This window comes from Salmo salar, chromosome ssa05 (genome assembly GCF_905237065.1).
Source record: "Salmo salar chromosome ssa05, Ssal_v3.1, whole genome shotgun sequence".
Classification (NCBI taxonomy): domain Eukaryota; kingdom Metazoa; phylum Chordata; class Actinopteri; order Salmoniformes; family Salmonidae; genus Salmo; species Salmo salar.
Window position 1 is genome coordinate 56,673,231 of NC_059446.1, and position 24,374 is coordinate 56,697,604.

At 44.5% G+C, this 24,374-nt stretch overlaps 1 protein-coding gene across 7 annotated transcripts in view; it reads right to left on the minus strand.

Moving 5' to 3' along the window:
• Positions 1-237: 237 nt before the first annotated feature.
• The window catches only part of LOC106605230 (protein Aster-A), a 36,034-nt gene continuing 11,897 nt past the window's right edge, over positions 238-24,374 (minus strand). For 5 of the 7 annotated variants that reach the window (XM_014200646.2, XM_045718400.1, XM_014200650.2 and 2 more), the window contains 19 exons: positions 21,720-21,936; positions 20,040-20,060; positions 19,123-19,207; positions 18,877-18,980; positions 18,503-18,598; positions 15,375-15,455; positions 14,945-15,063; positions 14,418-14,715; positions 13,688-13,844; positions 12,599-12,745; positions 6,919-7,040; positions 6,373-6,515; positions 5,675-5,778; positions 4,537-4,755; positions 4,173-4,251; positions 3,705-3,716; positions 3,278-3,385; positions 2,876-2,996; positions 238-2,712 (listed from right to left, as the gene is read on the minus strand). In XM_014200646.2, the coding sequence (XP_014056121.2) occupies positions 2,620-2,712; positions 2,876-2,996; positions 3,278-3,385; positions 3,705-3,716; positions 4,173-4,251; positions 4,537-4,755; positions 5,675-5,778; positions 6,373-6,515; positions 6,919-7,040; positions 12,599-12,745; positions 13,688-13,844; positions 14,418-14,715; positions 14,945-15,063; positions 15,375-15,455; positions 18,503-18,598; positions 18,877-18,980; positions 19,123-19,207; positions 20,040-20,060; positions 21,720-21,936 (2,326 nt within the window). In that variant the 3' untranslated portion in view covers positions 238-2,619. Of the gene's footprint in view, positions 2,713-2,875; positions 2,997-3,277; positions 3,386-3,704; positions 3,717-4,172; positions 4,252-4,536; positions 4,756-5,674; positions 5,779-6,372; positions 6,516-6,918; positions 7,041-12,598; positions 12,746-13,687; positions 13,845-14,417; positions 14,716-14,944; positions 15,064-15,374; positions 15,456-18,502; positions 18,599-18,876; positions 18,981-19,122; positions 19,208-20,039; positions 20,061-21,719; positions 21,937-22,209; positions 22,315-24,374 lie in introns of those variants that run through there. The other 2 variants (XM_014200651.2, XM_014200648.2) reach the window with 2 other exon arrangements.

Here is a 24,374-nt window from a genome sequence, read left to right on the forward strand (position 1 = left end):
CTGTGACATTAATAGATGGGAACAGTGTCTCCTGCTCCTTGGTAATGATGTAGGCCAGTAGATCAACTGTGTTTGTAGGTCAATCGACAGTATCGATCTACATGGACTTTGTCTGAAGTCGCCGTTATTGGCAGACATCTAAATCAATGAAATGCTTTGCCTCAACAGGTCAAACCAACAGATCAGCTTGAATTTGGACACGCTGGGAAGTCAGAAAGATGACATAATTACACCGACTGTTTTTTAATACTTTTTTTAGTTCAACTTTATGAAAATGGTTGATGACACACACATTTAAAAAAAATAAGACTCCAATGAGTTGCATATTTTAGAACTTTTCATTTCTCTCCAGGGCATTGTGTACAATCAAATCTTTTACAGTACATTTGCTCCACAGACCCCCCCACCCCCCTTTCCTCCCTGAACCTAATAAATATAGTACATCCTTTGATCACTCACTGTTTGGCCGTGCACAGCAAGGCTCACACACTTACACAGCTGACTTACTCAGTGCACAGGCAAGAGACGGAAGGAGTGAGGGGGGGGGGGGCAGGCAGTACAACGAGGAAAGAGAGAGAGAGGAAGAGTGAAAAAGACAATAGGAGGGGGGATGAAAAGGAAAATCATCAGGAAAAGAGAAGATGGTTTTTGATAGACAGTGAGAGGGAATCAAGAGGGGGGGGGAGCAGAAAATAAAATGAGATGACCTTCCGACAAACAAAAACAAACAAGATAGACTACAAAATAAAGATATAAAATGAAAAGGAATAACATATAAACATCAATTTGAACTCACAAACACAGTACTGCAATAGTTTCCCTTTATCCAGGCCTACAGTTCTGGTTGGTCCTTTTTTAAGTCCAGCCCAGTTTACACTAGAAAGTCACTAGTTTATTGCATCTCTCTGTTTACCTGGTCTACAAAGGCTGCGTCCCAAAGGGCACATTATTTCCTATGTAGTGCGCTACACTATAAAGGGAACGGGGTGCTATTTGGTACGCAGAGCCTGGTCTACAGAGTACAGTCAGTAACCCTGAAACGCTTCAAGTCCGATCCAATAACACAATTAGAAGTTGACCAAGTGCGGAAAAAAACAAACAAAAAAAAGTATCCGACATAAACTCATAATCATCTTAATAATACCAAATGTAACAGTGACGATGTAACATTGAGGATACTTCTTTCTAATACACTTATATCTCCGTCTTCTTGTCCAACTCCACATCTTCGCTTGCTTGTCTCATTTTGCCCTAAACACACTTTAGTGATATACTACTTTTTTACACATTCAAAAGTAGTATAAATCACCAAATATCATTATTGCTATGACCAGTAAATATAAAAGATTAACTTAATAGCTCTTTCTTGGTCCGTGCTGAAGTGTTAACACAGAGCATATAGGAAAAGATAAATCACTGGCGTTGAGAGCGGGACAGGACTTTTCGAAATCAAAGTCGTGCTAAATAAATACTGGGACGGTCTGGCGCGCACACTCATCATTCGCTCGCTCGCGATTCTCGAAACAACCCAGTCACCCTCAAAAAGACAGCTAACGATAAAAACGAGCTAGTAGACGATTTAGGAGTCTTTTTGTATTATTAACGTCTTAAAAAAAAAAAAGGTATTGTTTTGAAATGATTCTCCAATAGCAGATCAAGTCTAAGATGGAAGCTGCTGATCCCAGATGGAGAGAATGAGAGAGAGAACGATAAAAAAAAAAAAAGTTCGAAACAGGAGACTTTCTGTAATCCATCAGAGCTTTCCCCTCTCTCGTCATGTGTCCCTCATTTCCAGAGGCTCAAGGGGGACTAAGCTGAGCGGACCCCTCACACCGAGGCACATAAGTCCCCTAGGCTGGCTTCAGCTGGGAACAGAGCCATAGCTGTTTATCAGGGCTGGGAAAGCTCCCAATTTCCCAAATGTCAGAGTCCATCCATTTTGAAACGCAAAGTTAATCTGGGTTGGCCCATTTTGAGAGCTGCAGTCGATCCAAGTCAAGTCAGTCCATTATGAAATGCGCTGGACCCGAGTCTCTCCATTTGAAATGCATCAGCAGGGCTGCACATGTTGAAATGCAGTAGATCGTCCGTTTTCTTTTGAAAATGTCTCTTGGATTCTCAGGCAGGGGAGATGGTTCAGGGTGAGCAGCATGGTTGGTTGCATGTGAGGAGCAGATGGTACTATACAAACTGGCCAGCCTTTAGCCCTGACTGAGGGACATATGGTTGGCTCACCATGCTATGTTATTGCTGTAGCCCTGAAGACATTCCCAGTCTAACTGTCTGGACGTGAGAGGTGGTGGTGACTATGGAAGGTGGAACTTTGCCATTGCAGGTTGAGGTGTGGGGAGTTATGGGTAGTGTAGTACCCCCCCCAAAGGTCACTCACCACCCACCCCATTGCAGGTTGCTCAGACTGAGGCGTGGGGACCCCCCACCTCTCCCTGTCCGTTTTGAGTAGAGAAGCAGGAGCAGAGCTTGGGATCGGGTGAGAGAGTGTCACTCTCCCTGATTGACCCAGCTGGACCCTCCACCTCTGGCCACCTCCCCCTTGGCTCTCTCCCCCGTGGTCTATTCATACCCACCTGAGGGGTGGAGGGAGGGAGGGAGGATCAGTGCTCAGTGAGAGACTGAAGTGGGGTTCGAGGGGGGATCCTGCTGGACTTCTGGAGTGACGACGCCTCGGTGGAGCTTTTCCAATGACTGTTTCATCTGAGGGAGAGAGAGAGGAGGAGGCTAATGTCATTACGACAGCCACGATGACTCTTCATGAATAACAGTGAAGCCGTTTGTTAGCCTTAGGGAACGCTTCGTAAATGATGCGTGTACATGCTTGGACACACACACACACACACACACACACACCCACACACACCTGGTCTAGTAGAGTGACTGAGGATTGGAGGATCTGTTGCCATTTGCCCAGCTGGGCCTGGTGGAACTGTCTCTGGAGCTGCAACACCTGGGCCCACTCTTCTGCAGACTGGGGTAGAGGACTGGATGGAGAGAAGAGAGGAGAAGAATGAACAGAGAAAGAAAGAGAGGCATTAGTTCACATGCTAAAAATGCATCTCTGGTAGTAAGTAATATCCAATGAAAGTGCTGGTTTGTTCCTGAGCAACGGAAGAGAACAAATCATAGAACAAAACAGTGGGAATCAGAGGTGCATTCGGTTCTAGTTTAAATCTAGTTCTCGATCAAAAGGAGAACAGGACAGTGTCCTCTGATGGGTAAGTAGTAATGGCTATAATATAAAGATGTTTCCTGGTTTGGTTACCTGTCAGACAGAGAGAAGGACTGCCACGTCTCCAGCGTGTGTGCAGCTCTCTCCAGAGAACACAGCTTGTAAAACAAGAGCATGTTGAGGGCCACCAACACCACCAGACTAGAGGGGAGAGAGAGGAGAGGTGATAGAACAAATCAGCATCGAAAGAAAGAGGGTAAATGTATTGACGCAAGTATGGGCCAAAAAACAGAGGGAAGCGAGACTAGGTTATGAATAAAGGGACGACAGTCAGGAATATGAGAACTCGAGGAGGAATGGGGAAAAGTGGTGGCGCAACTCAAACTGTAACACAGCACAAAATGATTTTGGGACAACAAAGCATACTAGACCATCGAACGACAGCGCAGACTTCACAACACCGAACAGTCATTCAACGAGACATTGACGATGTGACACCCAGTCTTTTATTATACGGTACCTGACACAGATCCTACGCACAGGAAGCGATAGAGAGAGAGGCAGTGGGAGGGCGTCAGTAAGCAGAGGACATATTCATTTCATTGAACCCCCCCCCCCCCCAAACACTTTGACAACATGGACTACAGAAACAGAGAAACAAGCATTCAGACTCATTTGTACACTAGCACTCACAGTGGAACTCACATAATGTGGTGGTTACGGTAACGCTACAGGGATGAGAGGTCCCCAAAAACACTTTCACAATCACTCACAAACGGTCCAATCCCAACTTGAGTTTAGTGTAGGTTATGTATTGATGTCAATGGGAGGATTGTGTGAAACGTGCACATCTCAAGTATGGATTCATCCTAAAGCTCATATGCTGGACAAGATTAGGCCATTGATAATTCCCTTGGTTTACTCCTACTAAGGGATAGGGGAATCGATCAGTGTTTCTTTTCACACACGCCGAGAGGTCAGAACTCACATGAAGCTGACTATGAGCAGTATGGTAGAGATGCTGTTGCCTCCGCCACGCGACCGCTCTCCGTGCTTGTACTGACCACCTGGTCAAAGGGAGAAACACATTACTTACTGCCAGAAGAGCCTGGATGCAGTTCCAAATCACACCAGCAGATGTCAGTGTATAAAGCAAAGCGGAGCACCAGTGGCATTTGACATTTAGTTGAATGAATCATCATAAACCTGGAGACAAATAAGTTCGATTGACACATGAGGTAATCGTTGAACTCTGCTTGACAATCTTTTATATGGGTCTTATTTATCAGGCGTCAAACAGAAGAAAAGTAACTGACACATCTCCTGACACCACCACGGCCCTGTTGACTCACCCGCCTCTCTCCGCTCCTCTCCTATCCCTCGGTCCCCGCGCTCTCCACCTCCCGCGCCCCCTCCCTCTCTTTCCCGGTCCCCCAGGCGCCGGGAGCAGGTGCGTTTGCGTCGCCGCAGGGCCGGGGTTGTCTTGGCAGAGTCTGCCCCCACCACATCCCCAGAGGTCACCACTGACACCTCAGACTGGAGCAGGGTCTCCAGCTTACACACCTCACTCTCTGATAGGGAGGGAGGGAGACACAGAGACAGAGACAGAGACAGAGAGACAGAGACAGAGACAGAGAGAGAGAGACAGGGAGAGAGAGAGAGAGACAGAGAGACAGGGAGAGAGGGAGAGAGGGAGAGAGGGAGAGAGAGAGAGAGACAGGGAGAGACAGGGAGAGACAGGGAGAGACAGGGAGAGAGGGAGAGAGGGAGAGAGGGAGAGAGAGACAGGGAGAGAGGGAGAGAGACAGGGAGAGAGGGAGAGAGACAGGGAGAGACAGGGAGAGACAGGGAGAGACAGGGAGAGACAGGGAGAGAGAGAGACAGAGAGAGAGAGAGAGAGAGAGAGAGAGAGAGAGAGAGAGAGAGAGAGAGACAGGGAGAGAGAGAGAGAGAGACAGGGAGAGAGAGAGAGAGACAGGGAGAGAGAGAGAGAGACAGGGAGAGAGAGAGAGAGACGGAGGGAGAGAGACGGAGGGAGAGAGACGGAGGGAGAGAGACGGAGGGAGAGAGACGGAGGGAGAGAGACGGAGGGAGAGAGACGGAGAGAGAGAGACGGAGAGAGAGAGACGGAGAGAGAGAGACGGAGAGAGAGAGACGGAGAGAGAGAGACGGAGAGAGAGAGACGGAGAGAGAGAGACGGAGAGAGAGAGACGGAGAGAGAGAGACGGAGAGAGAGAGAGAGACGGAGAGAGAGAGACGGAGAGAGAGACGGAGAGAGAGACGGAGAGAGAGACGGAGAGAGAGACGGAGAGAGAGAGACGGAGAGAGAGAGACGGAGAGAGAGAGACGGAGAGAGAGAGACGGAGAGAGAGAGACGGAGAGAGAGAGACGGAGAGAGAGAAAGAACCAGAAAGAGAGGTAAGCAATAAGAATACAGACACTGCTTCATCCCGAGTAGGAGAGTAAGACCACAATGTAAGTCAGTCTCACCCATGTGTCTGTAGTACTCCTCGATGCCGCTCCAGGTGTTCTTCTCGATGAGCGCCTTCACCAGGCTCCACGGCTGCTTCTTGTAGCAGATATCTGACGACACCCTGCAGACACAACTCAGAGTCCATCACACTGTAACCAGTAACCCATCCCTGAAGCACTCTGTATCACTAGACATAATGCACGGTGCTGCACATACCTGGGATCCCCACAGAATTAAATAGAACATATTATATAACAGTATTATATGACATCTCTAAAGGGATCACGCGGTTCACCCACGACAGAAGCTAGAAACGTATCATAATGAACACCGATCCGCCACTCAACTGACGGCGCCGACAGACATGGCAGTTCTGCTTCTAGCGTTTCGCTGCGCCCGCAATAGCAATCTGCTAAATACGTGTATGTGACCAATCAATCCGATTTTGAGTCAAACCGCACCTCTTAGAACAGTTTAAAAGGGACACTTCATCCATATCGGGTGTGTTTTATGTGACGTAAGAACATAAGCTCGCGGGTTTCTAAGGCAGCGAGTTCACCTGATACATACAACATTTAGTAGGTTAGCACACACAAAAAAAAGTTGTTTCAAACAACTAAATGTTTCTATTGCCATTTGATCTGCACAGGCGACTCATACACAAACTATTAGTCAAAAGGCATTGTTCAGTGTGCTGGGTGGTGAATGTAGGTACCGGAGTCTGCTCTTGTTCTTGTTGATGGCGGTGAGGCAGTAGCGGTGCACGGTGTAGAAGTAGTCCTGGTAGGGGATGCCCGAGGTAATGACCTCCGAGTCCACCACGTAACACTCGCCCGGGGCACTGTTCTTATACAGCGTCTGGATGGAGCGAAGGGAAAGAAAGGTGTTAGCGTTAGCGAATGACCTACGGGGGTGAGTCTCAATCCTCAGAAGGCGAGTCAAGTCTTGTTCTCCAACTCAGTGGAGACTCCCAACTCCGACGTCTCCATGCCGTGACCTAGAATATATTTATTTTTTTGGTGAACCGGATATTCAAACCAGAACATGGAGGACAATGGAGGCTGGTGTCACTTTAAAAATCGGAGGAGGCTCATTTGTAATGGCTGGAATGGAACGCTATCAAACACGTCAAATCCATATGTTTAATCGGGTTCCATTCATTACAATGAGCCTGTCGTCTGATTTAACGTGACACCAGCCTCCACTAATGTCGACCAAATGTTTTTTTAAACTGTAATATCCAGCGTGCTGACTGACTGACCTGAGTTTCCACTACGGGGGCGGTCTTGGGGCCCAGGGGGTTGTTGATGGCGATGGTGTAACTCAGGATCCGGCTGGTGTTCCCACTGCAGCTGTCCTGTTGCCACTCACGAACTGACAGGTCTGACGGAGGGACAGAGAGAGAGGACAAGGAAAAGAATGAGGGAGGGAGTGTGTGTGTGTGCGAGGGAGAGAGAAAGACAGTAAGTGAGAGAAGGAGAGAAAGTAGGAGCGACAGGACAGAATGAGAGGAAGACAGAGGGAGAAAAGCGAGAGGGACACAGCACCGCTTCACAGAGGGAAATGCACTAATTAAAGCCACACAATGTCCTCAAAAAGCTGGCAGGGGCACAAACCAGGGAGGCCATCAACCAACCAACTCCACTTCTCTATTTCAGCATCTAAAAAACGACAACTTTAGGGAACTGTGCTAAGAACAACGAATATGCAGAGCCCTGTACTGCTTTTCTCAGAACATACAATAGCATATCCGGTGTTGAAGAAAAGAAGAGAGGAGAGCGAGAGAGACAGATGGAGGAAGGTTAACACAGCGTAAACAAACACCGTGGACTGCTCATTAGCGCTACAACACACTGGCCTATGTCTGAGGAGAGGGGAAGGAAGGGGGCGGAGACCCTGACCGCATCCCAAATGGCACCCTATTATTCATGTAGGGAACAGGCCAGGATGCCATTATTTGGGACAGCTCCAGTCTAAGCACTAGGAGGATAATAACAAATCATTCCATCCCCATACATGACAACAGCCATACTGCGTGGAGCAGCAGAGACGTCCTACAGATGAGCACCAGTGCATCAGGAGATAGTCGGTCGGGTGGAAGAGGCGGCAATGAGCGTCTCACGCAGCAACACTCCGAGGTCGCGTCCCAAGCGGCACCCCATTCCCTAAATAGCGCACTACGTTTGACCAGGGCTCTGGTCAAAATAAATGCACTATATACGGAATAGGGTGCCATCTCGGACGCAGCCCTAAAGCTTACTGTACCACCCCTGGAGGAGTGGACTTTAGGAAGGGCCGATCAGTCACATGGAATGAACTAAGCATTTTGCATCCTATCGTGTTGTAGCCTATCCATGTTTCTAGGCAGACTATCACTGGTACTGGGAAACAGTGGTGTGTACAGGAATGTACTCTAGGAACAATGTTTCTACCTAAAAAATTAAAGGAGATATTTGGAAAGGGAATGAAAATAGAAGGAGCAGAAAGTGATCAAGAGGAAGAAAAACGAGAACGTTGCCAATGCCAACCATGTGTAAGATCAACAAAGAGTGTGTGTGTGTGTGTGTGTGTCTCCGCGTATGTACAGTGGCTTGCGAAAGTATTCACCCCCTTGGCATTTTTCCTATTTTGATGCCTTACAACCTGGAATTAAAATCGATTTTTTAGGGTTTGTATCATTTGATTTACACATGCCTACCACTTTGAAGATGTAAAATATTTATTGTTTGTTTGACGATAAAAAAATAATAAAAAATAAAACCTGAGTGTGCATAACTATTCACCCCCCCCCAAAGTCAATACTGCAATTACAGCTGCAAGTCTCTTGGGGTATGTCTCTATAAGCTTGGCAGATCTAGCCACTGGGATTTTTGCCCATTCTTCAAAGCAAAACTGCTCCAGCTCCTTCAAGTCGGATGGGTTCTGCTGGTGTACAGCAATCTTTAAATCATCCCACAGATTCACAATTGGATTGACGTCTGGGCTTTGACTAGGCCATTCCAAGACATTTAAATGTTTCCCCGTAAACCACCAGTGTTGTTTTAGCAGTATGCTTAGTGTCATTGTCCTGCTGGAAGGTGAACCTCCGTCCCAGTCTCAAATCTCTGGAAGACAAACAGGTTTCCCTCAAGAATTTGCCTGTATTTAGCGGCATCCATCATTCCTTCAATTCTGACCAGTTTCCCAGTCCCTGCCGATGAAAAACATCCCCACAGCATGATGCTGCCACCACCATGCTTCACTGTGAGGATGGTGTTCTCGGGATGATAAGAGGTGTTGGGTTTGCGCCAGACATAGCATTTTCCTTGATAGCCAAAAAGCTCAATTTTAGTCTCATCTGACCTGAGTACCTTCTTCCATATGTTTGGGGAGTCTCCCACATGCCTTAACCTCTTGGGGCTAGGTGGGACGCTAGCGTGCCACCCGTGGTGCACTCCATCAACAGCAGGTGCATTTCAAGAGCGGCAAATTTGAATCCAAATAAATGTCAAAATTCAAATTTTTCAAAAATACAACTATTTTACACCATTTGAAAGATAAACATCTCCTTAATCTAACCACGTTTTACGATTTCAAAAAGGTTTTACGGCGAAAGCATACATTTAGAGTATGTTAGGACAGTACATTTACAAGAGTTGTGTGTAATGTTTTGTCAAGTCAAAGACAGGGTCACCAAAACCATAAAACCAGCTAAAATGATGCACTAACCTTTTACAATCTCCATCAGATGACACTCCTAGGACATTATGTTAGACAATGCATGCATTTTTAGTTCTATCAAGTTCATATTTATATCCAAAAACAGCGTTTTACTATGGCATTGATGTTGAGGAAATCGTTTCCCTCCAATAACCGGCAGTCAAGTCAGCGTCACAAATTAAATAATTAAAATTAGAAAACATTGGTAAAATATTATATTGTCATTTAAAGAATTATAGATTTACATCTCTTGAACTCAATCAACTTGCCAGATTTAAAAATAACCTTACTGGGAAATCACACTTTGCAATAATCTGAGCACTGCGCCCAGAAAAATACGCGTTGCGATACAGACTAGACGTCATGTTGGGGAGATCTAAAATCGAAAATACTATGTAAATAATCCATTACCTTTGATTCTCTTCATCAGATGTCACTTCCAGGTATCACAGGTCCATAACGAATGTAGTTTTGTTCAAAAAAGCTCATCATTTATGTCCAAAAATCTCCGTCTCGTTAGCACATGATGTAAGCCAGCCGGACTTCTCGTCATGAACGAGGGGAAAAATATATTTCCGTTCGTTCAAACATGTCAAACGTTGTATAGCATAAATCATTAGGGCCTTTTTAACCAGAACATGAATAATATTCAAGGTGGACGAATGCATACTCTTTTATAGCGTATTGGAACGAGGGTACCCAACATGAACACGCGCGCAGGTGTCTAATGGGACATCATCGTTCCATGGCTCTTGTTCGGTCAGATCTCCCTCCAGAAGACTCAAAACACTTTGTAAAGGCTGGTGACATCTAGTGGAAGCAATAGGAAGTGCCAAAATATTCCTAAGCCCCTGTGTTTTTCAATGGGATAGGTTTAAAGTCAATACAACACATCAGGTATCCACTTCCTGTCAGAAAATGTCTCAGGGTTTTGCCTGCCAAATGAGTTCTGTTATACTCACAGACACCATTCAAACAGTTTTAGAAACTTTAGAGTGTTTTCTATCCATATATAATAAGTATATGCATATTCTAGTTACTGGGTAGGATTAGTAACCAGATTAAATCGGTACATTTTTTTTATCCAGACGTGCAAATGCTGCCCCCTAGACCCAACAGGTTAACCTGTTGGGGATAGGGGGCAGTATTTGCACGGCTGGATAAAAAAATTTACCCGATTTAATCTGGTTACTACTCCTGCCCAGTAACTAGAATATGCATATAATTGTTTGGTTTGGATAGAAAACACCCTAAAGTTTCTAAAACTGTTTGAATGGTGTCTGTGAGTATAACAGAACTCATTTGGCAGGCCAAAACCTGAGAAGATTCCAAACAGGAAGCGCTCTCTCTGACTATTTCTTGGCCTTCTTGATCATCTCTATCCAAAACAGGGGATCTCTGGCATAACGTGACATTTTCTAACTCTCCCATAGGCTCTCAGAAGGCGCCAGAACGTTGAATGATGACTTTGCAGGCCATGGCTGAAAAACAGTAGCGCATTTGGATAGTGGTCGATCTGAGAACAATGAGACTGGGGCACGCGTGCACGAGACTCCACCATGTTTACATTTTCAGTCTTTGAACGAAAACAGGGTTTTTTTGTCACGAAACGCGCCGGGCGCATCACCCTTCTTTACCCTTCGGATAGTGTCTTGAACGGACGAACAAAACGCCGCCATTTGGATATAACTATGGATTATTTGGAACCAAACCAACATTTGTTATTGAAGTAGAAGTCCTGGGAGTGCATTCTGACGAAGAACAGCAAAGGTAATCCAATTTTTCTTTTAGTAAATCTGACTTGTGAATACCACACTTGGTGGGTGTCAAAATAGCTAGCCTGTGATGGCCGGGCTATCTACTCAGAATATTGCAAAATGTGCTTTCACCGAAAAGCTATTTTAAAATCGGACATAGCGATTGCATAAAGGAGTTCTGTATTTATAATTCTTAAAATAATTATTTTTTTGTGAACGTTTATCGTGAGTAATTTAGTAAATTCACCGGAAGTGTTCGGTGGAAATGCTAGTCACATGCTAGTCACATGCTAATGTAAAAAGCTGGTTTTTGATATAAATATGAACTTGATTGAACAAAACATGCATGTATTGTATAACATAATGTCCTAGGAGTGTCATCTGATGAAGATCATCAAAGGTTAGTGCTGCATTTAGCTGTGGTTTTGGTTTTTGTGACATTATATGCTAGCTTGAAAAATGGGTGTCTGATTATTTCTGGCTGGGTACTCTGCTGACATAATCTAATGTTTTGCTTTCGTTGTAAAGCCTTTTTGAAATCGGACAGTGTGGTTAGATTAACGAGAGTCTTGTCTTTAAAATGGTGTAAAATAGTCATATGTTTGAGAAATTGAAGTAATAGCATTTCTAAGGTAATTGAATATCGCGCCACGGGATTCCACTGGCTGTTGAGTAGCCCATAGAGGTTAAGGTGAACACCAAACGTGTTTGCTTTTTTTCCCCTTTAAGCAATGGCTTTTTCCGTCCACTCTTCCGTAAAGCCCAGTTCTGCGGAGTGTACGGCTTAAAGTGGTCCTATGGACAGCTCCTTCAGGGTTATCTTTGGTCTCTTCGTTGCCTCTGATTAATGCCCTCCTTGCCTGGTCCGTGAGTTTTGGTGGGCGGCCCTCTCTTGGAAAGTTTGTTGTGGTGCCATATTCTTTCCATTTTGATATAATAGATTTAATGGTGCTCCGTGGGATGTTCAAAGTTTCTGATATTTTTTTATAACCAAACCCTGATCTGTACTTCTCCACAACTTTGACCCTGACCTGTTTGGAGAACTCCTTGGTCTTTATGGTGCCGCTTGCTTAGTGGTGTTGCAGACTCTGGAGCCTTTCAGAACAGGTGTAAATATACTGAGATCATGTGACAGATCAGGTGACACTAAGATTGCACACAGGTGGACTTTATTTGACAAATTATGTGACTTCTGAAGGTAATTGGTTGCACCAGATCTTATTTAGGGGCTTCATAGCAAAGGGGGTGAATATATATGCACGCACCACCTTTCCGTTTTGAATTTTTGGAAACAAGTTATTTTTTTAATTTCACTTCACCAATTTGGACTATTTTGTGTATGTCACTTTACATGAAATTGAAATAAATTAAAATATGAAACAAAATATGAAAAACGCCAAGGGGGAAGAATACATTTGCAAGGCACTGCATGTGAAGAGCAGGTGTGCGAGTGTGTACACGTGTGCGCGTTTGCGCTGTACGGACCTGTGAAGTGCCGCTGGGAGAAGAGATGCTGGATGAAGTGTGTGTCTGCGGAGAAGAGCAGGTCGTGCAGCTTGTCCACGCTCATGCGCACCACCATGTTGATGTGCAGCCGGCCAGCCAGGTCCGCACAGAACGACTCCACCTCGTCTGGACGGGGACAGAGTTACACATCACTCACAACTATAGTAATGCACCAGTTAGCAGAGATACCACAGTTGAGATAAAGTCTAATCATCAGAATTTCTATGATAGATTTTTTTTTTTATATCCCGCCAGGATTTGTTGCAACTGCATTGACAAATGGGACCTAGGCAAGCTGGCTTGCCAATCAACTTCAAATCCAGTGTCAGATGAAATGGCTTTTCAAGTCAATTAAATAAAATATAAAAACGTCAGCGATAATGGGGAGGATAATGTCCTTTTTGTTGACGAGACACACAGTTCTGTTTGAGCAGAAGAGAACTGTAAAAGACTCCCCACTTTACAGGCCTCAAAGAAAATACATTGTGGTTGCTAACAGTACAGTTCAGACTTCTGTAACATGACCATTGCACTTTATCGGTCAAATCATAGTCACTAAAACATAATGTTTTCAGAAAATATTGTTTTTCTGCTCCTAGTACTCTGTCATCTGCTAAGTGAACGCTGACGTCTCGAGTTTCTCTTGAGTTTTGCCTTTAATGCAGCAAGTCACACAGTCTGTTCTCAGGAGAGTCCATGACTACAGTAATGTAGGTCCTACTAGACTCCTGGTAGACTACTAGTATGGGATCAATAGGAAGGGAGTATTTGCAGTAGTTTCAACAGGCTTTCTCTTCTGAGAAAAAAGGATAGCTGAAAGCAGCAGAGTGGAAACCAATCGCTTTCACCCGTCACGTTCTTTCAGATTAGTGGGAATGAAGGAAAGGAGATGAGGAGAGAAAACCACCTTACGGACTATTAGAATTTCACCTTTGTGAAGTGTCTACAATCGCATCTTTCCCTCTCAAATCTCCCACGTCTGCATCAGATTAAAATGTATTTTGCATGTTCGCCTAAACGCAAATGTTTTTCCATGAAACTACTCTCCTGTGGGCTCCAGGAACTCACCCTCTTCCTGTGTGTCTGAGGAGTTGCTGGGGTCGGTGGGCAGCTCGTCGTCGTTGGTGAGCTGGTCCAATGAGGAGAGGTTTTCCAGGCTGGTGGCAGACGGGGGCATCATGTGATTGGAAGACTCCAACAGGCTGTCCCCGCCCTCCTCCACATACTAGGAAATGGCATGCGAGGGGAGAGAAAGGGGTAGTTAGTTACCACACGCCGTGAGGTCATTAAGGCAGAAACACACACAAACACAGCAATCCCAACACCCTCACATAACTGAGGAGCCTTGGAGGACTAGTACGACCTCAAAGCCTCTCTACTCTGCCCTGGTCAGACAACACTGGCTCTTTTAGGCACAGCATGGGCCACGTCCCAAATAACACCCCATTCCCTATATAGTGCACTACTTTTGACCAGGGCCATGGCACCCTATTCCCTGTAGTACACTATATAGGGAAGAGGGTGACATTTGGAACACAACATTACATCCGAGACGGATGGCCGTTTAGAGCCAACAAGCGACTCTGATCTACTGGGGTATGACTGAGGTATATGTATCCTATCAAGATAAACCACGGAACAGTCATAATTATGAAACTCTCTCTAAAGTCAGTTCAAAGTTATATCCCCCCGCCTCCCGATGCCCTGGGTCATATTCACTTAAGACAACGTTTTCAAACATTTTACCCTAATGAATACGACCCTGTAGTTCCCTGGCATTAAATCAAATAAAACTCACGAAAGAGGCAGCAGCCGAGGCGGGGGCGGACAAGGAGGCGGTGTGTGTGGTGGAGGGCAGGGAGCTCTGGGAGCTGGGCGGGCTGGGGTCCGGGGGGTCGAGGGAGGGGCTGCCGGGGATGTCTACGGGCAGACAGGTAGTTGAGGAGAGGGGAGAGGAGCCCAGACCACCGCTGGCAAGGAGGGGGCCACTGGGGAACAAGGCTGCCATGGAGGGGGGCGAGCTGCCCAGCGAAGCTATGGCCCCCAAGGAGCTAAGGTCCAACAGGTCAGAGACAGAGACTGACTCTTCCACTGGCCTGAGATGGGGGGGGGGTACAGAGACAGAAAGAGAGAGAGAGAGATGAAGGGGACAGAAAAAGGGCAGTATGGGGGAAAGAGGGCGAAAATGAGAGAGAATGAAGGATGGGAAGACAGAGAGGAGAAAAAGGAGAAAGAAACAGCATGATTAACAATTCACAATCCCAGTAGTGGCTTTTCATTTAAGGGATGGATAATCCAGAGACATCAGCGAACATGTACACTCACAGTAGACCGTTAATGTGCTCGTCGGTGGGGGAGACATAGTCATCGTCTTCACTGGTGAGGCCCAGCTCAGTGCCGTAACACTGATGGACGATGTGCCACAGCTCCTTTGGGGACAGAGGCTGAGAGGAAACAGACATTAACCGTCTCAATGTCTCACTAACTTCTTGGACTTTCCTCTTGTAGGACATTAAAACGTCAATCAATAATTCAATCATTCAGTAACCGATAGTTTTGGTCAGTGTTATATGTGTTGCATTTTGTTATATTTCATCACTGAATAGTTCTATTATCCAATAAACGACATAAATAATACTGTTTGCCCGCTCTCAGTATTTGGAAGTGCCTTCGTGCCGCCACGGTGATATATATGCCCAGTTAATGTCACACTGGCAGGAGTGCGAGAGCTGGAGGTGGGAGAGGAGGTAGGTACCTTGTCCATCAGTGCGTTCTGCCACAGTCTGAAAATCATCATGTAGCTGCGGTCCCTCGCCCCGAAAGACGTGAAGAAGTGCTGGATGAAACGACAGAGAGAGAAAGAGAGCAAGCACAGAGGAAAACAAATTGAGTGAACGATGGAATGATGGCTAGTGGTCATTGCTATTGATTCAGCTTGTCAAAAACCATGACAGAAATAGTCTATTTTGCCATGATACATTTTTTTTATGTTATTTGTCAAGCATCGGAAGCATCTAAACCAGTGTTTCTCAACTGGTTTTGCCTTGGGACCCAAATATGACAATTGAGTCGCAACCCAATATTATGGAATGTTGATTATTACATTTTGTAATGTTGTATTGCAGATGCCTTTTTGAGCAGGTTTCACTTGCTAAATAGACTCTCTCAATTAGTATTAAAAAGAAAGTCATTACACAGCCATATTAACTGAGAAAACATTTACCAATTGAAGAGAATACGCCATTTAAAATTATACCACCAGTTCAGGAGAGGGGAGTAAGAAATGATCAAACTCAGAACATGACATCAAAACCAGTCCAATAATGTTCATGAAAAGTAACACATACCAGTGTTTAAAATAGAATTAGGAATTCTTAATTATCAATTACAATGTCAATAGTTTCACAACCTTGACTTTATTTTTTTTTAAAGGTGTACATTTTTTAACCAGATCACCAAAATGTAATATGAAAATCAGAATGAATTAACAATAATAATTAACATAGTGAACAATATTGAAGTCTGGGGTGATGGTTGACAAGGCAACTCGGAGGTCATGCTGGCTGTCCAGTTTTTTTCTGATTTTAGTTTGTTTTCAGCACTGCCATTGCAGAGAAGCCACTTTCACACTGATCGGTAGTGCTGAACGGTAGCATGATTTTGCTTGCAAGACAAGCGAGAGCAGGATACTCTCCCATTACTCTGCACCAGAACTGTGGCAGTGTCATTTCCGGGAGCTCAATCCACGATCAAATGACAGCTCCACCAGCTGATCCTCTCCGTTGCTTGGCAACGTGACGCTTCCCATCTCCACTCGAAAGGGGTCCCGTATCCAGTCGTCTTGTCTCCTGTTCTCCTCCGGGAAGTAGTTGCAAAACTTTCCCTGCAGCTTGACAAGATGCTATTTAATGGCGTGTCGCCGTGCGCTTTGTTGATCGGATTCTGAATCTTGAAATCAGCATTGGGAAACATGTCAACCTTCCCGTGAGAAACATGTTTTGCCCAAACGGCAAGCTTCATCTTGAAGGCATCCACTTCGTCCCCCTGTACAAATCGATTGTGCCCCCTCCCTTGCATTGACACATTGAGAGAATTCAGATCAATAATATCCACCAGGAAGGGAACCTGCGCGAGCGTTTCCTCACAATCGAAATATTCGGCCAGAGGTGACTTGTTTACCAAAAGAAACGCAGCAATCTCTAATCGAAGCTCATAAAAACGACCCAACACTTTACAGCTGGAAAGCCAGCGGACCTCTGCATGATACAGCACCTGAAGGTGCTCCCTCCCCATATCCCTGCAGAAGGCCTGAAACACCTGCTTTTCCTAGAACTCTTTTTGATATAGTTGACACGCTTGATCACATCCTGGAGAGTGGCGTGGAACTCAGGCACCATGTCCTTCGCTGCCAATGCCTCCCTATGTAGGAAGCAATGGTTCCACATCACACTCTGTGCTCTCTCCAGGATCCACTTTGCTACCCCGGAGTGCTTTCCCGACATGGCAGCTGCCCTATCAGTGGTCACACCGACGCACCCATCCCAGGCCAGTCCCACGGAGCCCAAGTGCATATCCATTGTGTTAAAGACAGGCTTTGCAGTGTTGGTGGTGGGCCAATCAGCACTTAAAAGGAACTGCTCCTCAAAGTTATTATCCCAGGCGTGTCTGACATAGACCATTAGAATTGCATGTTGAGCCAAATCTGTAGATTCATCAAGCTGCAGTGTGTAATGGCCATTTGGATGTCTGGCGTATTATGCCCTCAGACATGTCCTGGAATCTCCGGTCATTGGATAGGGGTGTGGTTTTAAGTTGGTTGGTGGCAAACACTCCCAAGATTTCAGTTCACATTTCAATCGCAGCAGGGAGTATGAGATCCTCTGTGCTGGTCTGGGTTTTTTGCACTTAGCAATGCGCTGGGCCACAAGGTATGATGCGCAAAGTGCCTTTTCTTGTACCGTGCATAGGTTCTTCAATGAATCTTGTGAGGCCTCCAGATATTGACATTTCCTTTTTTTTTAAGTCAGCTGTCTTATCTTTAACTCTTGGATGCTTGGTGTCCAGATCCCTTTTCATTTGGGAGGGATTTCATGCTCTCATTAGCTAATAGCTCGTTGCATAGGACGCACTGCGGTCCACACTCACCCTGCCTGTCTTATATGTAAAACCATATTTGATGACGTCGGGGGTGGTATTTTCTCTTGTTGACCGGGACCGGGGGTTGTCTGCCTTGGTGTTCATATGGGAAGCAGCAATGGATGAAGAGGGAGCTGCACGTTTTAAAAACTTGTCCATGATTTTACTCTGATGGCTAGCCGACAGTTAACTATGCACATGTGCAAGGCCTGCAGAACACACCTGCATAGTTAGCCGTCAATCAAGCTAGCTGTCAGAAGATCTGTATTATCTAAGTGGACGTGTCACATTTAAAACAAAACAATGCTGCAGAATGACATTTTTATTGGATCTCTGTGTGTGTGTGTGTGTGTGTGTGTGTGTGTGAGAAATCTGTCATTTCATTGGATCAGTGTGTGTGTGTGGGGGGGGGGTGAGAACGTTATTGGATTGGTCAGCCAAGTCCGAACGTAGCTAGCCATTTCACCACTGCGGACACACTGCACGTGTAAAGTCAGCAACAGTAAGCACTACAGTGGTATCCTTTCAAAATAAACCTCCCGCGACCCTCCCCCACACCCCCAGTTGACAATCACTGAGCTAAACAATACGTATACTGTCTACAAGAATCTATAATAAAAAGTGATTTTCCTTTACATATCATTGATGCACCTGTTAACTACTGTTCTTCCACTACTCTGAACTCTGAACTTCTTCCACTACTCTCATAGTAGGCTGTGTGACTGAATATCGAGCCCCTTGGCTCACCTTGTCGTGGTCGGTGCTGATCTGAATGGCGTTGGGGATGACCTTGGCAGTCTTCTCCTTGGTCAGGGTGGTCACATCTTTCAGCAGGATTGTGATCTGAACAGAACAGGAGGGTTAGTGTGTGTGTGGAGGGTTGGTTCTTCAACAAGGAAAATTCTCCCTCGTGGGGACTTTAGGTCCCCCCCCACAGACACAGGATTAAGGCTATTTAAAGCTCAGATGTTAGGTTTAGGGTTACAATTAGGGTTAGGGTAAGTGGTTAGGTTTAGGCTTAGGAGTTGGGTTTGGGGTTAAGGTTAGGGAAAATAGGATTTTTATTGGAAATCAAATTTATGTCCCGACGAGGATAGAAGAACAAAACGTCTATAACTTACAGTGGTTTCCCAGCGGAAGATATTGCTATAGAAGCAGAGCCAGTTCTCTGACAGATAGAGTCTCCCCTGGAGTAGAATGTCTTTCTGCAGCGCACATGAGTAGTCTGGGGAGGAGAGGAAGAGGAGGTTGGAGGAGAGACATCAGGCTGACAAAGCAACAGCATCGGCCCTCCACTTCCACAGTGTCAGCGCAGAGAGATGCAAACTCGCACAAAGTACGTGTTTGTGAGCGTGCGCGTCACTCACCCACTATGAGGCGTTCCGTGTCTGGCAGCTTCTTGAAGAGTTTACGGAAATCCTCATTGCGCTGTTTATAAGTTGGACTGAGAACCTGAGAGAGAGAGATTACTTTGTTGCTCTTCTATGCTTTATCAAATATAATCTTGCAGAACCAGTCGTGTCTATGAATATGAATATTGTATATACATCGAGTTCCAAAAGTATTTGGACAGTGACAATGTTGTTTTGGCTCTGTACTCCAGCACTTTGGATTTGAAATGATACAATGACTGAGGTTAAAGTGCAGACTGTCCGCTTTAATTTGTGGGTATTTTCATGCATATCAGGTGCTGTTTAGAAATTACAGCACCTTTTGTACATCGTTCCCCCCCATTTTAGGGAACCAAAAGTATTTGGACTAATATGTGTATTAAAGTAGTCAAAAGTGTAGTATTTGTTCCCATATTCCTAGCATGCAATGACTACATCAAGCTTGTGACTCCCAACAAGACTCTGCTGATAGTCTGCACTTTAACCTCATAGTCATTGTATCATTTCAAAATTATATGAGCCAAAACAACAACAAAAATTTGTCACTGTCCAAATACCTTTGGACCCCACTGTACATCTGGCATGTGAGGTTACATCAGATACTATGTCCCTGAGGTAAAAGCGACAGGCTGAGTAGGTAAATGAGAAGAACACTAAGTTGAATGAACAGTTAAATCAGCTAAAGCTCAAAGCTTAGTGAAATGGTTAAATGAGGGGGGGGTGGCAATTTAACAGACACCGTTTTCGGCATCTATTGGTGCCATTTCACTGTTAAGTGCTATTTCATACTGTACTGTGCACTCCAACCAGGAAACACTGTAGCTACCATCAGCAGAATAAAGTGCACCGGAGTGGGAGACCCTAATGAACAGTTCCTTGAAGTGTATACTTACATTGTACCAGCTTTGCATTTTCTGCAAGGGAAAGAAAGAACAGCGGATAATCAGTGACGAACAGCATCCAAAAGGTTTCTCCATCCTCAAACAGTATATGTAGAGTCTTGTCTATTTTGACATTCATGTAGTTGGGGAATAGGTTAAAAAGGGACACTGTGGAAAAACTAGCTATTAGGCCTGTATGGCGTTCCTTGATGTTCTGGTCATTTATCAATCTTGCTGTGTGTGTTTCTATCACCTCTGACTTTCCTGCGTGTTACGGTCTAATGCAGACGTTTTTATCTTAATATTAAATCATTTGTGTAAAAAATGTACCTTACTGTGATTTTTTTTTTTTACCATTTTGATTAAAAACAAAGAAAAATTGCTTCTTAGCGAAGAACAATTCCTTAAGCAAGAATTTTGCTAAGACTGTCTAGGAGTGGGGAGGGATAAACTGAAAACGAACTGTTATTGTTAGAGAGGTTTGGAACTCCATCCCAGCAAAACAGGTTGAAATGCCAGATGGTCTTTTCAAACAGCTCTTACACTAAAATGGCATCATCATCATCATTTTCTAAATTTCTAAATATTTTTCCAAACTCATGTGGAAATATATATATATATATATATATATATATATATAAAAAAAACTCAGGAAAATCATATTTTTGACTGCACTGGGCCTTGAACATTTGTCAATGCATGAATCATGGGCTAAAAGCCAATCTGCCCATAGTCAATCTATTCCAATGCCATTTAACACTGTGACCATGTCCAAAATCTAGAAGTCAAAATACACGACAGATCTCCTCTGCAAAAAGGTCAAAATTAATGACAGATTTCTTGAGTTATCTTAGATTAATTCTGACTATTTTGAGGAAATGTATACTGGCTACGGTGTGTCAAAATGGACAAACAGTACTATTGCTGCTTTTTTCTAGTTTTTCCAGCTAATGTATTTTAAGGGAGTGTGCGAGCACACTCGTTCGGTTAGCTGAGTTCAGCTAGGCGACAGCCGAACTGAAGCATGCTGATGCCATTACTTAAACTCCATACGAATCGTACCACATACTATTTAGAACGTACTGTTTAGTAAAAACAAATGCAGTAAGCAACAAATATCAGCATACTAGGCATCCTACGGATAATGTATCTAATGGCAATTGTGTTTATTCCCTTCATTCATACATTTTGGTACAGCGCATCCCATCAGCTGATTATCAGCTGTTGTCAGACACACGTGGGTCTCGAAAGACTATTCTCTTCCTCAATAGTGTTCAGCGAATTCTACTAGATTAAATTCCGAAATGAGTATGACATCCTGACATTTAAAGCACTACATTTCACATACTATAAAAGTGACTTTTCTCACCTTCCCAAAATGGCTACTATTTACAAAGCAAATTTGGGTATTCGGACACGGCCAATGACTACCGACTCCGTGGCTGTGTCGTCATGTCTGTCCTTATCTCTAAGCAGGGCTGTGTTCAGCAGGACACAACGTTGTCGAACGTTCAGATAGAAATATAGTATAGAAACACACAAATGCCTCTGACGTGTAGACAAAGGAATCACGTCAGCTCTATTCATGACATTTCTGTCTGCAACGCTCCACCTCCTTTTCCTACTGAATATGGCCCCGGTATACTGTTGACATAACAAAATGAGAGTGGCATTATACGGGGTCACCCTTACCTTGGCGTTGCGGCTGAAATGGCGTGAGGCGACGGGGTATGCGGAAGCGGTGGCGGAGGGCAGGGGACTGTCCGAACCCCTCCTTTCCCCGCTGCGCTCCCCCGGGCCACCCTCCACGTCGCTGGTCCTGCTTCCACCCCCACCACTACCCCCCAGCACCCGGCGGCGCAGAGAGGGGGAGCTGCCAGGGGTGCTGCGCGGAGAGTTACTGGCGGTACTGAAGAGAGAGATAGAAGAGGAGAGATTAGTGGTAGGCTAAGGGAAAGAGTATGGACATACATATTCATGTCATCATCAAGATTTCATGGTGGCCAAGGATGTAAGTAGTTAAGCCTATCTGGCCATGCTGGAAAGGATGGAACTACTGTGCATTGTATTTAGCTAAAAACACACTAATCACCAACCACTAACTCTAACCTTTCTCCCAACTGATTGGTGGTGATTAGAGCGGTCAGACACGGTCCATTCCTATATAGCCTAGATATCCTACCTGTGGCAGTGCAGTGGTATGAACCTTGTGGATCCTTCCTCTACCATCAACATAAATGAAAAAAAGCACTGCTTGGTAATACTACAGTAGGTAGGTGCTGTTTCTCAATTGATCTTATTTCCAAGGCACTGGAGCAAGAATGAATACGCCTACATGAGAAACACATTAGGGCAGAAAATGTTCAATGGAGGTTTTTATGAAGAGCACTTTTATCAAGTTAGGTGTGTAGTGTGCTTACACAACCATGCTGTTGTCTTCCTTCTAGTGAAAGCAGACATTCTGAACATAAAGACAAGGTCAAACCTATATTGCTGCCATAATATGTGCAGCTCATGTTCAGAGTTCAGGTCATGGCCCCATAAAAATGGCTGTATTGATGCCATAACAAAAGTTTCCATGGTTGCAGACTTGCTCTTAATTTGCAGTTTGGTGAAAACTGACAACCGCCTTCTGTTTTGACTCTTACAATCATATCGTACTAACTAGCTATAAACACACACAAACAGTCTCTTTCAACAGACACTGTGGTCTACTGTGTGAGCTCATTTGATCATTTTGTTCATCTCAAACAATAACTCATAGCCCACACACAGACTCCACTGTATACAGCCACAAGCATTTATACACTACCACCAACCTCTAGATCGTATTGTTCACCGCTTCTTTTGCATCCGTTTCTATTTCTCTCTTCCTGCAACTTCTGTTTCTCTTTTCTCAGTGTTCCCCTCTTCTTTTTTACCCAGTGTTTTTTCTATCCATAGCCTCAGTTCAGTCAGCTTTCCCTTCTCCATTGCAGTCTCTCTTCCCTTTCCTCTAACTCTTCTCTCATTACTGCCAAAACCACACTGGTCCAACTGCCAGTTGTCATGGTGACCAGAGGTAGGGGGGGGGGCTAGGGGTTAATATCAGCATTATCGCCAAGGTAACAACCCCCTTGTGAAATAACCCACCAATAGTAGCTGTGATTCTGAATAATGAAATCATAGGAATGAGCCAACACTTGAGGCGATGCCTGCTGCCAGATTTGTGCATTCAGAAATGGTCTCAAAGCACTTTATCCATGTACAGTAGAGTAGGGTATGGTTTCCCAAACTCGGTCCTGCCCCCCCACATGGGTGCACGTTTTGTTTTTTGCCCTAGCACTACACAGCTGATTCAAATAACCAACCATCATCAAGCTTTGATTATTAGAATCAGCTGTGTAGTGCTGGAGGGGGGGGCAGGACCAAGTTTGGGAAACCCTGCAGTACAGTTGAGTGATGATTCAGTGACATTGCAACTAAATTGTGTGCACAGTCAAAGTACAGTAGGCCTAATTATATCCACATACAGGCCTTCCCAGGGGCACTAATAAGCTTGTTATTGAGTTCAGTCTGGGAGAGTGTGTGCCATAGAGATCCTATTAAATTACTAGAGGAGATATGTAACTGAACACTCAAAGTTCCAGAATTGAAAATGGCAGCCATATTGGTCAGGGAGAATTCCAAACAGGTCTAATTGAAATGAAAGCCAGTAGAGGCATAATCCTAATTTTTCTTAAGCAGGAAAATAAAAGGTATGTGATATCAAAAATTTTGAGAATTAATGTCAACGTAAAATATTATCATAAACAGTTAAAGGTTTTATGCACTTTTCGGTATAAATAGCCTCTAAAATATAAATAGACCATAAATGTAGAAATGTGTGTTTGCCTGGGAGGCTGAGAGTGCTATTATATGATACAATATCAGTAGGCCTACTTGTTACATTTACAACTTGTCTAAATCCTATCATCAACTGATTTCAGACAGTGTATGGCTGTGGATTGACTGCATTGTGTGAATAGGATGTTACAATATTGGAAGTTGATTTGACAAATAAATGGAATCATTCTTCTAAAAAGGCTGGCTGGCTGGCTACCATACAGTGCAGATAAATTCTTCAAATTCACAATTTAAAATATTATTTTATCACAGAAATAGCAAACCAGGGTTGACCAACTCCCTGACCAAAATGGTTTAAGTTTATCCCATCATAAGAAGGTTTCCTTTCTAGTATTCTAATGCTATGGGGTGTGACCCCTCAAATACGTCACTGGTGTAACCCGAACCGGACATTATCACGCGCGTGCTCGTGTCAATCTGTCAGTGAGTTTACAAACTAAATCACACATCATGCAATGTAGA